General features: G+C 45.6%; 1 protein-coding gene across 2 annotated transcripts in view; it reads left to right on the top strand.

The window, feature by feature from the left end:
- Positions 1-16,008, top strand: part of DVL1 (dishevelled segment polarity protein 1) — a 56,654-nt gene that overhangs the window by 30,575 nt on the left and 10,071 nt on the right. Inside the window, exons 4-11 of one of the 2 annotated variants that reach the window (XM_042883278.1) lie at positions 1,999-2,111; positions 7,587-7,725; positions 11,706-11,799; positions 12,015-12,084; positions 12,872-13,011; positions 13,286-13,362; positions 13,840-13,907; positions 14,741-14,818. In XM_042883278.1, coding sequence (XP_042739212.1) covers positions 1,999-2,111; positions 7,587-7,725; positions 11,706-11,799; positions 12,015-12,084; positions 12,872-13,011; positions 13,286-13,362; positions 13,840-13,907; positions 14,741-14,818 — 779 coding nt within the window. Of the gene's footprint in view, positions 1-1,998; positions 2,112-7,586; positions 7,726-11,705; positions 11,800-12,014; positions 12,085-12,871; positions 13,012-13,285; positions 13,363-13,839; positions 13,908-14,740; positions 14,891-16,008 lie in introns of both variants that reach the window. The other variant, XM_042883277.1, reaches the window with a different exon arrangement.

The following is a 16,008-nucleotide window of genomic DNA, read 5'->3' as shown; positions in this document are numbered from 1 at the left end:
CTGATTTCAATCCAAAGAAAATTTCCTTCCTCCCTCCCTGCTGAAGGTGCTGAAGCTCAGCCTGCATTTCATGCTCTACTGCTTCAGCTCTCTGGTTGCCAAATCCACGTCCACCTGAATGGGTGAGGCTGCTCCTGGGTCAGTGCATGAGTGACCTCTGCTCTTCCTTGCTGACATTTGCTCACAGCCTTTGGGTGCGTGTGCTGGAAGCTGGATTTGCTCAGCAATGGGAGAGGAAACAGGCCAGCTGTGAGGTTCCTCCCCTACATTTAATTCTGCTGTCAAACACCTTTTATAAGCTAGTTTAGCCTGGAAAAGGCTTAGGACTGAGTAGTAACAGCAGTAGTCACGAGATGGTGCTGCTGAGATGTCTGGGTGCCTGCAGGGCAGGCAGAGCTCTGTGCTCTTCATATGTGATGAAGGCAGAAGATGCTGCCTCAGAAAAGTGTTACCCCCCTTTCAGTTGTATTAGGCTGACCTGAGCCATGCAAACACAGTTGTGTCAGCACATAAATACGTGCTTACATGCTGGTAGCTTCCTTAAGGCTTGGCCAGTGCATTCAGATATTTTCTTGAATAAGAGGCTGTTTCCTAATTGGTGTGGTGGGCATGTCAGTACATTTCATTCGTGCTGAGAAAGTGTGTGGGTGTGCAGTTGTAGAAAGCTTTCAGCAGCCCTCTTAAATGGAGTCATACAGATGTGCTTGCTTGTGCCAGCTGTTTGCTCAAGGTCCCACTGATGCACAGCAATGAGTGCCTGTCCATCAGACTGTGCAGCTGAGAAGATGCCCAGGTTCACCATCAGTTGTAGAGAAAAGAGCTTGTCCATCATCTCCCTTGCTCCAACCTTCTTTAGTGACTGATCTCTTTCCTCAGCAGTGAGCTTTTGGAACACATGGTTGCAAAGAGGTGCTCTTAGTATTCAGGGTGCTGCACTACAGCTACTGCTCTTGGTTTGCAGACATGTCTGCTGGAATTAGAAGGAAAAAAAAGCAGTGTGGTTTATGTGAATTGAGAAATGGCCCTTTCTCAGTGCTTGAAGTTCAAGAATAAGGAGCTGGAGTTGTTTGTTTAGATTGGTCCCAGAAAGTGGCCCTAAGCCACAGGGCGGAATTCTCTGCTGCCTCTTTGAAACCTTTTGTTCTGATTAATTAGTTGTAGGAACAAGAAACTGGCTCTCAGCAGAGCCTTCACAAGAGCATAATGGAAGAAATGTGGCCGCTGAGGTGGTCATCAGGATCTTTTTGCTTTTTGCCCAAAGCTTGCTGGCTCATAATGGCCCTTCACAGGGACTCATTAGATGAAGTGCCGTGCTGCACTGGCATAGCTGCGTAGCTTTTGGATGGTTGAGAAGATGAGGAAAGGACCTGGGGTCTGCCTGAATGTTTTGCAGACGTGCACTTAATTATTTCAAGCTTTGCTGTGACTTGAAGGACTTCAGCCTTTAAGGTCAGCACTTTGCTTTGCAAGTGGCTGCAGTGAACTACAGCTTCTGCCCCTTTGGCTGATGACAGCATGCTGCGTGTGCAGCTCAGGTTGTTGTCAGGGAAACAAGCCTGTCTGGAGAGGAACAAGCACTTGAGGAAGCATGCCAAAACACAGCTTGGTTTATATATATTTGGAGAAATTGTGGGAAAGGCAGTTTGGTTCCCTGTGTGAGTATGTCCTTGAGAATAAGCCCCTGGTAGAGCGTGTGCTGTGCTGGTTTTAGAGGAGGAGCTCATGCGTGCCTCTGTCTGTATCTTGGATCATAATCTAAAACAATCCCTTTCCTGTGTCTCAGGGCATGGCTGTTGAACTGTCTTTTCACTCTTCAGGTAGCTTTAAGGTGAGCAGAGCAGTCTGGAGGAGCTAGCTCTGCAGCTGCCAAATCTGTGTAGTAGTTTGCTGGATTCTAAACCAAATACCTCACAAATGCAACTGTTCTTATTAAAAAAAAAAAAAAGAAGAAGAAGAAAAACTGACTCCACTGTTTCACTGTTTTGTGTTTTCTAACAGCCCAAATGCTGCCAGCAGTCGGGATGGACTGGACAATGAAACAGGAACAGAGTCAGTTATCAGCCACCGTCGAGACAGACATCGGCGGAGGAATAGAGAAGGGCACGAGGATGGTGAGTGGATCATATGGATCATCTTTCCCCTTTTTCATCTAGAAAATAAAAGATTCTTGTTATTTCACGGCAACAACTAGTTTTGCACGAGCGCTGGAGAAGAGTGTGTCTGCATTCCTGCGTGCTTTGAGGGACTGTTATTACTTTAATAGAGGAATTTGGTAATTGCTTTGAGACACTTTGAAGCTCAGCGTTTTTGAAGAGTTCTGGGTAACCTACAGCAAAGTGGCAGGGAGATACTTGTGGATGATATACAGGATTTCTGTAGTATTAGGAGACTGGGAGAGGATAATGATGTAGCCAGCACTGAGCTCCATACCATCACAGCTAGACTGCCTTGTTCAACTGTGCTCACTTCAAGGTAGAACACATTATCTGTATGAAGTGTTGGGAGTTTGCAGTGCAGACAGTTGGAAAGCTTTAGTATTTTAGCATTGCAAGGTCTGAGCCAGGATCTTCTGAAATGATTTCTGCTGATTTCTCCTGGCTTGGACCAGTCTTGCATGCTGGTATAACTGCAGCACACATATAAACTACAGAACATAATCTCTTGCCTCTAGTCTGTACATCAAAGTGAGCTTGTTTTTTCATTTGTTGCCAGACAAGAATTTCCAGGCCTAATTAAGAATTAATAGATGCCACCCATTGAGTCTAAAATGGTCCAGAATATGGAATAGTTGGACCCAAGAGGTGCCATCACAGGCTTTATTCACAGCTCCACCCAATGAAGTATTAGAAAAGCAGAAGTCACATACACTGTGTGTTAAAAGCAGGTGTCTTCTGTTCATTTTACCTTTCCAATTTGTCAGTGACTCAGAGCGAATGAAAATTACTCAGTGGGTGGAGCAGAGAGCTGTCTTTGCATGATATTGCAGATCCCTGTGGGAAATCACAGAAACAGGGAGAATCTTGTAATAAGCGTTGTGAAAAAATCTTGGTGCTGGAAGAATGTTGAAAGGTGATTTGTTTTTCACGTTAGTTTATTGCCTGCCTCCTTTGTTGCTTCCTCCTCCTCTCCTTAGAAGCTTAGTGAGCCTGATGAAAGGGAAGCATAGGCAGGCAGACTTCTTGGTCTCATTTTTAATTCCCTCTACCCCTGCTTTTGCTCTGCTTCATGTTGCATTCAAGAAGAAGAGAAGTGCTGGGATTCTCCCTAAGTTGCCTGCCTCCTTTTTTGTCCCCCTACTGGCTGGAAACGCCAGGTCCTTTGTATGATTTCTGGTTATGTTCTTTTACACTCTGATCTCTCGGGGCTCCTCCTGCAACTCATTAGGTTGTAAAGAAAGCTGCTCAGCAAAGTGTCCCTGTGCAGAGATGTTGTTGTCTTGACCTCCAGCACATTATGATTCCTTCGTGTCGCACTCAGTTCAAGCCTGGAATCTTAACAGGGAAAATATGTCAAAGCTTCCACGAAATGCAGTTCCCTTGTAGAATCAGATTGTGCCAGTTTACCTGAGGGGTACTGGCTGTGTTTACTTAGGCTGCCAGATAATTTCTTGTGCATTACAAGCTCTCCGAATGGGTTTTCTTTTCGTTAGAGGCTTAATGCTTTAAGGTGCTGAGGTACACTTGACATTGCTGAGTGCCCTTCATTCCTGCTGTGTCTCTTCTTTGCTCATTTACTGTATGGCAACATTAAGCCCTCAGGGTTAATGCACCAAAGAGCTAAAAATACCATCTTCACATTTGCCTGCCTGTCTTAAGCGCGTGTTATCCTTTGTATGCGTCCCTCCCTTCCTGGCTTGCTTAATGTGGCCAGAGCACGTGTTGCAGGCTGCCTTTGGCTTCAGTAAATGGGTCTGTATCATTTCAGCTGAAACTGGCTTCAGCTTTAGGAGGGCAAGCTGAGAGGTATTAGTTAAATGGATATTAAATGGGGGAAGAGTCGTAGAAGAAGGGGGATGGGATGGGGAGGGGGCAGCAGGGTCGTGACTCCTGGTTCACAGTCAGTTCTGGGGGCATTGGAAAGGAGTGGTAAATCCTCTTCTCCTTACAGAAAGAAGGAAACGCTGCTGGTCTGTTTCATCTTGTCCTGCAGAGGCTTGTTGAATACCAGAATTACAGCTCTAGTAATTCATAGAGAGGCAGGATGTGCGTTCCTCACTGGAGCCCTGTGTTGCCTACAGGTTGTTTCGCAGTTATTAGTCATGCAAGCAGCCAAGATGTGTGTGCAGTACTGTCAGCTCACTGAGGCATACAGTAACACATGCCACGCAGTGTTTGCAACTGGTGGAGCTCATCACTGGTGTGAAGTGAATGGCAGAGAGTTACCCACCCTAACCACGAGGCTAAACCTGGCTATTGCACGAAGAAGTACCTGTTTCACAAGAAGAATTCAATAGTTCATTATAGACTTCATTTCAAACAAGGTGAAGAAGGTGAGAAAAGGTGCTGCTGAGCCTTTTGGGATCTGCTTAGGCGTGGGCACTTTGAACTAGAACCTGTGCAGGTCAGGGGAACTTGCTGCACTGATCCCTGACCACAGTGCAGTCGAGTTCAAGAGGATGAGATTCCTGTTCAGACTTGGAGAACCCACGGGGCAGGGAAGAGAAAAGGGAAGCATAACGAAGATCTGCTGCAGATGTAGCAAAATAAAAATCACCTGAAAGCAATGCAGGCAGGGCAGCAGAATTCTGTTGTGAGCTGTGCAGAATAATCCATCCTGTCAGCCTGATGTTTAGGAACCAGTTTTCAGTGCATGGCAAGAGCTTCCTTTTGAGTTTGCCACTGGATTGCACTGAGTTCTCCCCAGCTGCTCACTGCTCAGCTCCCCAGGTTACCTTTATGTGTGTGTGTGTGTGTGTGTGTCTGCATTTATAGATGTATATGTTTTAAGACATCATGGTGGTAAACTGTGGAGGCTACACATGCAGTGAAGTGATTTTTATTTTGGAGAGGCTTTTTATCCAAAGGGGCTTTTGTCCAAGTTGGGAATATGTCTCTTCCTGAACACCTTTCACATCAATTAGTAGGAAAACAATTATTGGCATTAGCTTCAAATAAAATTAGTGCAAAGGGGCTGAGCTGTCAAGATGTCAGGGCTCCACTTTCTTTCTTCATGCAACAAAAGTTCACGTTGCTTTGGGAAGTTGACAAAGTCCTATTAAGTGAAAGTAGAGCAAGGATCTTAATTAGGAGGGTGGGAGGTCTGCTTGGCACATGTTCTCGGGACCCCTCGGTGACTGGAACAAAACTCCATGTCCCTTTTGGGAAACAGGACTGTGCAAGCTCTAATTAGGGAGGTAATTAAGAGACAAGTTTTCTTTGGCGCTGGAGGATTTTTTATAGCTACTGCTTGCTTTCTTGGCACATCTGCAGATGCCATGTGTGGATGCTGGGGCTTCAGCACGGAGTTGGCGGTGTGGTGAACGTAACTGTGATCCCCAAATGTTTGCAAAGAGCAGTTCCAGATGTCCAGTCATCCCTACAAGCCTCTGTGTGCTTTACCATAGCGTGGTGAAGGACTGCAACTACAAAATGATTGCAGTGGGACAGTACAGCACCGACTGTAGCCTCTGCTTGCAGCTGTGAGCTGCACAGATGGAGTTGCAAGTCTTTGTTAACAAGGAGGTAACAATTTCGTGTCAATAATTGGTCAGGACTTTCTGAGGATGGAAGCTCAGCTATGCCTTCTTCCCACACCACTCTCACCTTTATTCTTTGCAGGGTTACGGAGTACTCTTTACATCCTCTTCGAGCAGATGCTGCTTTCTGCTTTCAAGGCCTGTTTGATTTTGCACTTTGATGTGCCTTTGTCCCTCAGGCAGGACCAGCTCTGCTGTTGATAAAAGCCAAGGAAGACATACTTTAACCTCTGAGGCTATACTTTATTCCAATCTCTGTGACACATCGAAAAGCCTTTGTCAGACAGTCTCAATGGGCTCTGTCATCCCCTAATGAAGAAACAGGAGCAAAGGGTCAATGGGGCAGGAAGTCCCTGGTTATTAGTGGGACAGGCATTGAACCAGAGCAGAGTCTGGGTTACACTGAGGGTGGAATACCTGTCTGTGCTTTGTAAATGGCATTACCATCGTGGCTTAATTAGCAAAATCTTAGGAAAGAGAGGAGCTGCCTCAGTTCCTGCCCCAGGCTGTGATGGGGTGGAGAAGTGTGGGTGCTGCGGGGCAAAGCGGGGCTGCTGCTGTCGGGCTGATGGCAGGGGAGATGGGGGCCTTTGGAGCTGCTCACGGGCTGCAGGAAAAGCACAGAAGGAAGATGACTTCAACATGAAGCAGTGATTTTTCCCAGGAGTGGAGGTACGCTTTGCAGGTAGCTTTTGCTATGAGGTGCTTAAACTTCACTGAGAGTTGTTGAGAAGCACTGCTTCCTTCTTCCTCAAGTGTGGAAGTGATGTGGGAGGGTCTGGTGGTGGGGCACAGGGCCCAGGCTGTGTCAACCTGTGCTTTCTGAGGGTCTCAGGTCAAAATCCTGGGATAATACTGTAACTGTTCTAAATTCATTATCCCAGGTGCTGAATGGGAACTCCACACGAGGATGCTGAGACTGTTGCAGTGCTAAAGCTCACTGCTGTTAATGACACTGAAAGCAGGCTCTAATTTACTCTGGTTATCCATTTATTAATAATATTAATAATTCAACAAGCAGTGCTGCTGTGCTGCTCCGTTGGAGAATGTGGTGGTAAGGGTGGTTTGAGAGAGTTTGAGACACGTGAAACAAGATTTCATGTGAGAGTGGCTCATCTGTCAGGTGTGATTGCAGTGTGTGTTACAGAGAGAGAGCAGTGCGATAAAAGCAGCAAAGTCAGTGCAAGTAGTTTTTGTTCTGTCTCCCCAGTCAAAATACGTTGCTCAGCAGATGGGCTGCCTCTTGGGTACAGGCTTCTTTGGGATCATAGCATGGAGGAAGATGCAAATATGTATATATATGTTTTTCATGATCCTTGAGTCTTCAGGACTGGAATTTTTCAGCGTCCCAGCAGGAGCCCTGAACTGACTTCTTTCATTTCTTACAGCACATGCCAAATAACAACTTGTGGGAAGCTCTTGTACCTTTGGTTGTGTCTGTGGGACTTGGATGGAGCAATAGTCCCAGAGCACACTGGGGATTTCCCTCTGTGGGCACAGTGTGGGTGGGAACAGGGTCACTGCCACGGTTCTGAAGTGTTTTGACAGGAGCCAACTGCAGCAGGAGAGGCAGCATTCGTTTTTCTAACACCATTAGGGTACTCAATTATGCCTACTGCTTCTGGCTTTATCTCCTTTACAGCCTGCCTGTGAACTGATACGTAGGCAAGTGGGAATGTTAGGGAAAAGATAGGTGGGCAGGCCAGGGCGCTGGGATTTCCAGCTGTTGGATGAAGCCAGGTTGTGCAAAGAGCTTGGTTTCTGCATGTGGATCCTCCTGCAAAGTTGGCTGCAAGTCGCGGTGTGGAAGCAGTGCTGCTCAGTGTCGCCATTTCTTCCTTCCTTTTCCTCTTTGCCCAGTAGTAATACCCCATTTCTTTTCTTTTTGTAGTCCCTCGAATCAATGGCCATCCCAAACTGGACAGACATCGTGAGCACCCTCCTGGTTACGACAGCTCTTCTACCATGATGAGCAGCGAGCTGGAATCCAGCAGCTTCATCGACTCGGACGATGATGACAACACCAGCAGGTCGGGCACTGCTGTAGTGACTGAGCTGTTAAATCCCATTTCTGTGTTTCCCAGCTGCTGGTCCGTGTATCTGGGCTGTCCTGAAACATGCTGAGAAGTTTTTATTATGTACTTTTTCCTCTTTTCCCTGCTTGATATGATTTGAGGACAGGTAATCCATCAGTAATGTATAAAATCGCTGCTCTGAGAAAAGAGCCAACTTAGTGGGATCCCTACCCAAAGTGCCATCAGGCACAGCTCCAGTTAAGAGGAAGTTCTGTCCCTGTTCTGTCCTTGTAATGGCAGGAATGGTTACATTTTAAAATCTAGGCAGTGTGCAACTGTCTCCTTATTGGTGAAGCAGTGGTGTGGTTATTGTAACAAAATACAGCCATGGTCCATTCCTATGGAGCACGCACCTAACTAAAGAGAACAGTGAAAGAATTCCTATGTAATTGCATGGTCTGAGGCCTGTGGGCAGTAGGAGAATTCATAGGGTGAGTATTATTGCACAGGCAGGCTGTGGTGCCACGTATTTATGACTTCTTAATTATTTTTTTTTCTTTATACTTGGACAGAAGGAATGTGATGAATTATTCCTTGCTTTTTCCAAAAATCATTTCAAGGCATCCTTCTTCATCCCTAGAGGATACTTGTGTTCTTAAAATGTTTGCAAGCCAATACATTGCTCGGATTTAAAATATCCACTTTTAAATAGGCAAAATCAATCAAAGCCTGTGTGGCTTTGATTTTCCTGCCTTCAGTGCCAGCGTTCTCTAAACACCATCCTTAGAGCTGTTTAAAGCATTCAGCCAAATGGGCCATGAAAAGCCATTAGAGATCTGTGAGAGCTGGCAGAGAACAAATTATAGATCCTGTGATTGTAACTGCAGATGTCTGTGAAGAAGGAAAGGTGATGGCAGCGTGGTGTTCTTAAGTTTTAGGTAGGAGAGGAGCAGCAAAGATCCTCTGCTATTGGAGATCTTAGTTGATTGAACTGTGTTGATCGGAGAGTTGACCACAGCTTGTATACATGTTGAAGAGCAATAGCTTCAAATTCTGTTTCAAGGCTGGAAGGGTGACTAAATGAATGTTTCAGGCTGGGTTCTGAATTAGGTTTGAGAGCTTCTTTTGCAGTTACAGTGAAGTTGCCGACACTTGAAGACCCAGAAAATTACCTGCATGCTTTTGTGTTTCACATTGGTATTCATATGCATCAGGGCTGGCAGATCAGAGCCTTCCCAAAGTCTGTAGGGCTTCCAACCCTTCCTTCCCCCATTTCAAAATCAAGAACCAAAACCAACAATGAGAGGAAACCGACAACAAAAACCCACAAACATCAACAACCCTGCAGCTGATTGTGTTTCTTGGACATAACTTAATCATTTCCGGGGCAGGAAGAAATGCAGTAGGGCAGGATTAGCACAGTCAGGGTGGCCTCTGAAGCACATCACTCTAAACCCAGCTCAGTCCTTCTGTATATATTAATAACATAAAGCTTCCTGTGTCTGACCTGCAAAGAAAGTGACTCTTCGAAGCTGCAGCCGAGGCCTTTTCCTTTCTAGGCTGGGGCAGAAGCTGTTGGCACACAGGATAGCTGCCAGGCCAGCTAGTCAGGAAGAACAACTAAATGGAATGCTCTGAGGTATGCTGTTGTGTTACAGCGATGATGCTCTCAAGCAGATGAGAGATCGTGCTGGCAGGGAGAAGTTTCCTTTAGAGGCAAAAACAGCCAAATAGCAAATGGAGCGTGCTGCAGATCTGCTGTGGATGGAGGCCTGGGGAAGACGAGGTTGAAGAGGGTAAGTTGGTTAATTACAGCTGTAGGGTCAGAGCTTGCCTTATGGGGGGGCTCTTTGTAGGGGAGGTCAACAAGTAAGGCAGCAGCATCCCTTACAGCTGGCTTCCGAGTGGAGAGCTTGAGGGTGTTTGTTTCCTTTGTTTTCAGTATGTGATACAATTGAATGCTAGTCTTGTTTGCAGGCAGTAGGTGGTATTTTGGATACACATTGACGTAGGGAGCTTGTGGTAGACGTTTCTGTTCTGTTTCTGTCTTTTCTTAAGCAAATAAATATCTAGCAAATGTGAAGTATGCAGCAGGAGGGTTATTGTCAGCAACTTGTGAATGCTGTTCTTGATTCAATGTAACTGATACAATTCACTGTGACTCTGACTGGGAGCAGAGTCTGAAGGCAGAGCGTTTGTGTGCAGATCGGAACACTGAATTTATGCTGTAATTGGTGGAGGGCAGCTCACAGCTCTCTTACTGCATGTGAAGGCATCTTGTTGCTCGGCTCACGTTCAGGCAGTAGAGCTCCCCCAGTCTCTTGCCTCTGTTCTTTTTGGTGCCTTTTGGGGAGAGCAGGCAGGTTCACTGTGATGGGAGCAGCATGCCTTGCCTTTCTGCAGGTTCTCCCTTACTGCTGCATGCTGGAAGGTTTGAGCTGAATCCTGCGAATGAGGCAACGTAGGGGAGAAGAGGAGCAGAATGAAATCAGAGAGGGGATAGAAAGGATGAGAACACTGATGTAAAATGTAAGGGGGTTTTGTGTCAGTCTTTGCCAGTACTTGCAAAAACAGCAGTAAATGTTGAACGGGCTCAATTTTGGGGAGCCCAGCTATTGAAAGACCTCTTTATTTTCCCTGTGGAAAAGGGAACAAGCTCAGAAAACCAGGTGCTGTGAGCTGCTTCCACAGATGGAGAGCTATCAGATCTTTGATCTCCTTAGAAAACACCACCTCTTGGCTCTTTAAATTAATATGCCTTGTTGGGAGGGGAAAAAGGAGTGTTAACATACCTGAAATAGTTATGTGAGCTTAAAGAGAACATGAAGAGCTTCACGCCCTCGGAGCAGCCCCATCATTGGTAATGCTCAGCTGGGCGTCCTTGACTCAAACAAACCTGGGTTTCCCAGTGTGGTGGGTTGTAACCTCATGGCAGCAAGCTCTGTTTTGGGATTGCCAGGATCAGATTTTGCATGAGGTATACTGGCATGCCTGTGTGCAGCAAGGACTTTGAAGATAGGGACGTGGCAATGAGGGGGAAAAAAAACTGGCACACGTTTTCTTTGTGCCAGTGCCAGTCCAGTTACTTGTGTTGTATTGGGTTGGATTAGTTTTGATCTTAGTTAATAGTGGAGCACTACTTTGTCTCTTTTGCCATTCTGAACATCATAAATAGAGGAGAGAGATCCCTGTGGTGTTGCAGTGGTATCTCTCAAATCCAGACTTTGTTCCAGGCTTCTGAAATGAATTTGGGCCAATCCACGTATCTTTTGCTGTGCCTCAGTCCACTCTCTGTAAAATGGGAATAATTAACTTTCCTAATGTAGGAGAGCCTAAAGGATAGATGTGTAGGATGTAATGCATTTAGGGTGTACAAGTTTGAAAGACCTTAAGAAAAAGAACAGAACATGCAGAAGTAAATGATGTTCACCATTCCTCCGCCGCCAGTTGGTAGTAGCTATTATCAAGAGCTGCTTTATTTCAGTGAGTTCCAGTCTCTGTTACAGAGTGCTAAGCAGCAGAAGAAAGTGAGAGCACCATGGCAAGGCCCACATAGAATGATATGAAGTCATTGTTTAACGTGCAGCTGTTCTTACAGCATGCATTTTTCCTTGGGTATGGAGTCAGGCCCACTGCACAGGGAGCAGAAAGCAGCTGCCTGCAACCTTGGGGTGCTTAAAGCAGGCTGATACACGCCTGTTGCAAGGCATGTTGCTTTCAGTGTTGCTCCAAGAATGAAGCAAGCTGGTAAAATGCTCTCTCTAATCCATGCTGCAGAGGAGCTGGTAACTTCTCTGTGCTCACAGGGGGAGGTGAAGATGCAGCACGTGCTGGGATTGAGCAGCACTTGAGAGCAGTGCTTTGTCAGCTCGCTGCTGGTGTGTGAATGGCGACTCCTTGGTGTTTGTGGGACTCAGCCTTGTTTTTGGCAGGGTGCAGAGAACTGCGAATGGCTCAGCTTAATGGAGCTGACATTTGCTCTGGATTTCCCTCAGGTTGAGCAGTTCCACTGAGCAAAGCACTTCCTCACGGCTCATACGGAAGCATAAGCGCAGGAGGAGGAAACAAAGGATGCGGCAGATTGACAGGGTAAGGCTGGCATCATCATTTTCCAAGAAGGTGAACTGTGATTCTGAGTGTAGCATGCAAATCAGAAAGGGATTTGGAGGCCATAAGAGGTTCCTGGATGCCTCCCAAACAGAAACCTATTAATGAGTTACTGATGAATTAGTGCTCATTAGTTATTTGTCTTGTCTTATTTGGAGCCACTGATAAGCTTGAGAATTTTCTGTTATGTTTTGCAGTCATCCTCGTTCAGCAGCATCACAGATTCCACCATGTCCCTAAACATCATCACTGTCACACTCAACATGGGTAAGAGGATGAGCAATGTTTGTTATGACGTGTTTCGTTATGGCACAGAGGCCTTTGGAGTCAATAGGAAGTTCCTTGGTTTGAAAGAACTCCTTTTGGACTGAAGGGAAGGCAGATGGGAGGCAGCTCTGACAGTGCCTGGGTTCCCAGTCCAGCACTGGATAATTGGAGCCATTTGCAGCAGCAGCTCAGTGTTCTTCCTGAGAAGCCTGGGGAAGGAGCTGGAGCTCTGGACCCAGAGGATGGAGTTGTGCTCGTATTTCTAGGAGTGGTAAAGAGCCAGAGGTTGTCCTGTTCTTGTTCCTAACACTGAAAGTTTGCATTTCTGGAGTTCATGTGTTTCATTGTTTAGCCATATGGAAATGGGCAGAACTGTCACTTCAGTGCCTTTCAGCAGCAGCCTGTTTTTCCTCTTTAAGTGTGGAAAAGCATTGCCTAGTGCTGATCAGCTGCCTATTTTCTAGGTATAGACATGTCTTTTCTATGTTATTTCCCTTGATGATTTTTTAATGTAACTTTTTTAGTGTCTTGTATGAAGCAGTGATGCATGTAGCAGCTTTTCCCTGCTGTCTGTCTCTGAACATGCCAGGCAAACTTACCCCAGCAGGGTAAACTGAGATATTGGGGTAGTTGTGAATCAAATGCAGCCCAGCTGTGTAAGCAAGCAGTGAACTGAACTTTCAGGGCTGGAGTGACCAGCTCTTAGCTCTTCGCTATCATTTCAATCACTTTGTTTGCTTTCTTTTTTGTTTTTTCCCTCCCTACCCTCCACTTTGTCCCTGTATAGAAAAATATAACTTCCTGGGAATCAGCATTGTAGGACAAAGCAATGACCGGGGTGATGGTGGCATATACATTGGCTCTATTATGAAAGGAGGGGCTGTGGCAGCAGATGGACGAATTGAACCAGGAGACATGCTTCTGCAGGTTGGTCTGTGTGCAGAAATATGCACTGCTCCCTTTCACATCGATGGTTTCAGCTCAGCCATCCCAGCAGATCCCATGGAGTTAGTGAATAATCCGCAGAATTCATCCATGCTCAGAGAAATATGGCACAAAAACTGTTGTCACTTAAATCTTTGTGAGCTCTGCTGGATGGATAGTCAGCGTGCTCTGAGAAACAGTATTTCTCTCTGAGTAACTAAAATGTCTTTACTGTTCCCATTGCTAAGCCTGATGGCAGCTCTTTGTATCATTTCAGGTGAATGATGTCAATTTTGAGAACATGAGCAATGATGATGCAGTACGGGTGTTAAGGGAAATAGTCTCCAAGCCAGGGTAAGCATCTTACCAAATCTGCTGCTTATCCTCTGCACTCCTTATTGGTGTTGAGCAAACCTCAAATCAACAGAAACAGAACAAACAGAAATCAGCATTTTGACCTGAATAAGCAGCTGGCATGACTGCTGATTTCAACTCTGAGCTTCTCAGTGTGAGTGATGAGACTGGTTTCAGTGCACCAGCCAAAGCCAACACAAACTGGGAGTTGCCTGGTTTCAGTAGCACTGTTTGTTTATGGAAAGTGAGTTGGAATGTCTCAGAATCTGATCATTCCACAGATTTCACCAGTAGAGCTACGATAAATGGGAAACAGAAACTCAGCTGATGCTGTCTGTGCTGAAAATGGTTTGACAAGCATCTCAAGAACCTCCTCAGAACGTACTTGATAAGCTTGTTTCAGAGAGTTGACTGTGGTAGTTATGACTTCTGTGGGGGAAGCTGAGAGTCTCCCTTACCTGTTTTCTCTCTTCCTAGACCTATTAGCCTAACGGTAGCCAAGTGCTGGGACCCCACTCCCAGGAGTTATTTCACCATCCCCAGGGGTGAGTACAGTTGGTGCTCCTTGCTGAGTTCCTTTGGAGCCATCAAGGTCCAGAACATTTTCAGCTATCTTCTGATTTCCTTTCCCTGCAAGTTCTAATTTCAAGTTTGGATGCGTTGTTTTATAGGTTTAAGATGCTTTTCTTGAGACTGCAGTGCCCACTGAATTCATGGGAGTTTCTCTTTTCATTCACGTGATTTGGGTTAAGCTCTCAGCCTTTTGCTGGCTACATCCTGCTGAGCTTAACCTTTTAATTGATGGAAGGTTTGGGGGAAAAATAGGCTTAAGTATTAAAAAGCCTGCCACATATTTTACCACATATTTTTTACCACTTATGTGCTTAGAAAGAATTTAAATGGATTGTTTTTAAAATTTGAGGCAAGCCACATAGTAAAATATACACAAACACTGTTGAAAATGATGCAGTTTAAGAGTTTTGATTTAATAAATAGTTCAGTGGCTGTAAAAGGTCTGTGTTCATCTGACAAGCACAGCTGCCTCCTGCTGGTGAGAGCTGTGCTTAAGAAGCCAGCGTGTTACCAGTCCTTCTAAGCTTGATAACTTCTTCCCAACAAATGAGAACGTTTCCCAGATGGAAAAATACCACAGCTGCAGGAGCAGGGCTATGTCCTAGCATGGTTATGGCCTGTGAGACTGATGTAGCAGCTCCTAGATTAAAGCAAATACTGCTGGCAAGGTGCTTTCTGTTCCCTTCTGTTGGGGCTGTCTCAGTTGTGACAACAGAACGGAAGGACTTAATTAGATCCTGCTGTTCACTGCAAATTGGATTCCATGCGACTCATGGTTTTTTTTCCCTTTCTGGTTGCTTTGCAGCTGAACCAGTGAGGCCAATTGACCCTGCAGCGTGGATCTCTCATACCACAGCCATGACGGGAGCGTACCCCCGTTACGGTATGAGCCCCTCCATGAGCATCACCACATCTACCAGCTCCTCACTAACAAGCTCAATTCCCGATTCGGAAAGTAAGTCACACTGCGGCCAGCACAGGGCAGGCATCTTCTGCTCAGGGCCAGCAGTGCAGAGCTGTGTGCAAAGCCGACCCCAGCCACAAGCACCATGAAAACGACAGCCATCACAGAGCTCTTGAGTGTTTTCTGAAGTTTGTAATTCCTAAGGGGAGCATAAAGCCTCTTTCTTAAGGTCAGAAGTTAATGCTGCCCTGTTTTGCCAGGGTTCGCGTGCAAGAAGGAAGAAGTGGCTTCCTTTCTAAAGTCACAAGGCAGGCCCCCAGCTTTATCCCTGCAGGTGAATGTGAGGGCTTCCTCCTTGAATTCTGCTGGCTCTCTTTAGAAACTGTAATCATTACCTTCAAATGAATGTCACTGGGTACCAAAGAATCATTTGGAAAGTCTTCACTGATAGTTACATAGCCTTCTTTTATACTTTTTTATTCTCTTAGAATTTATTGAACTGGGAAAAAAACAGAGCAGATGTCCCATGTGAAGTTCTTGTTAGAGTTCAGTCTTCTTTCCTGGTTTGTCTGTCCTGGGCAGTCTCCAATCTCATCTCATCCGTGTAACCAACAAGTTGTCATATTTAAAAGGAAAAAAGCCCAAACATACAAACCAACCCTTTGAGGAGTTAAAAGATCAACGTGAGATCAGTGATTAGTGACAGACTTTCCTGGGCAAAGGCTGAAGCACAGAAGTTGCTTTTGCAGGGCCCAGCTCAGTCCTATCAGACTGCATGGATGTCTGCCTCTCTTTCTCATTCCCTTTCTCTGGTTTTACAAGTGGATTGTTCCCAGTTACACCTCACCTTGTATTGAAAAGGAGGTTGTTTTTTTTGTAGGTGTAGCTCAGTGCCTCTTTAGACAGTGGGCAGCAGCACTGAAGGGACATCTGCAGTAGAAAGCAAGTGGATCATTTACATGATGCTTAATCTTGAGATGTGTTTTCAGCCTTCCAGGTACTAAAGATTGCTGGAATCAATGTATCTGATTGCTGTCCGATGAGAGTCTGTTACTCTTCTTTTTTTCCTCTTGAAATACTCGTGTATCGTGCCTTGACGTACAGTGATGTGATTGGGAAATGTGGAATGCAGACATCCTTTCAATCCTACTTTTAAAATAAAGGTTATT

Source organism: Lagopus leucura, unplaced genomic scaffold (assembly GCF_019238085.1).
Source record: "Lagopus leucura isolate 7727_CA_CO unplaced genomic scaffold, USGS_WTPT01 Super-Scaffold_100037, whole genome shotgun sequence".
NCBI classification, from domain to species: Eukaryota; Metazoa; Chordata; class Aves; order Galliformes; family Phasianidae; genus Lagopus; species Lagopus leucura.
The sequence above is the reverse complement of the archived record's forward strand: the minus strand, read 5'-3'. Positions and strand labels throughout refer to the sequence as shown.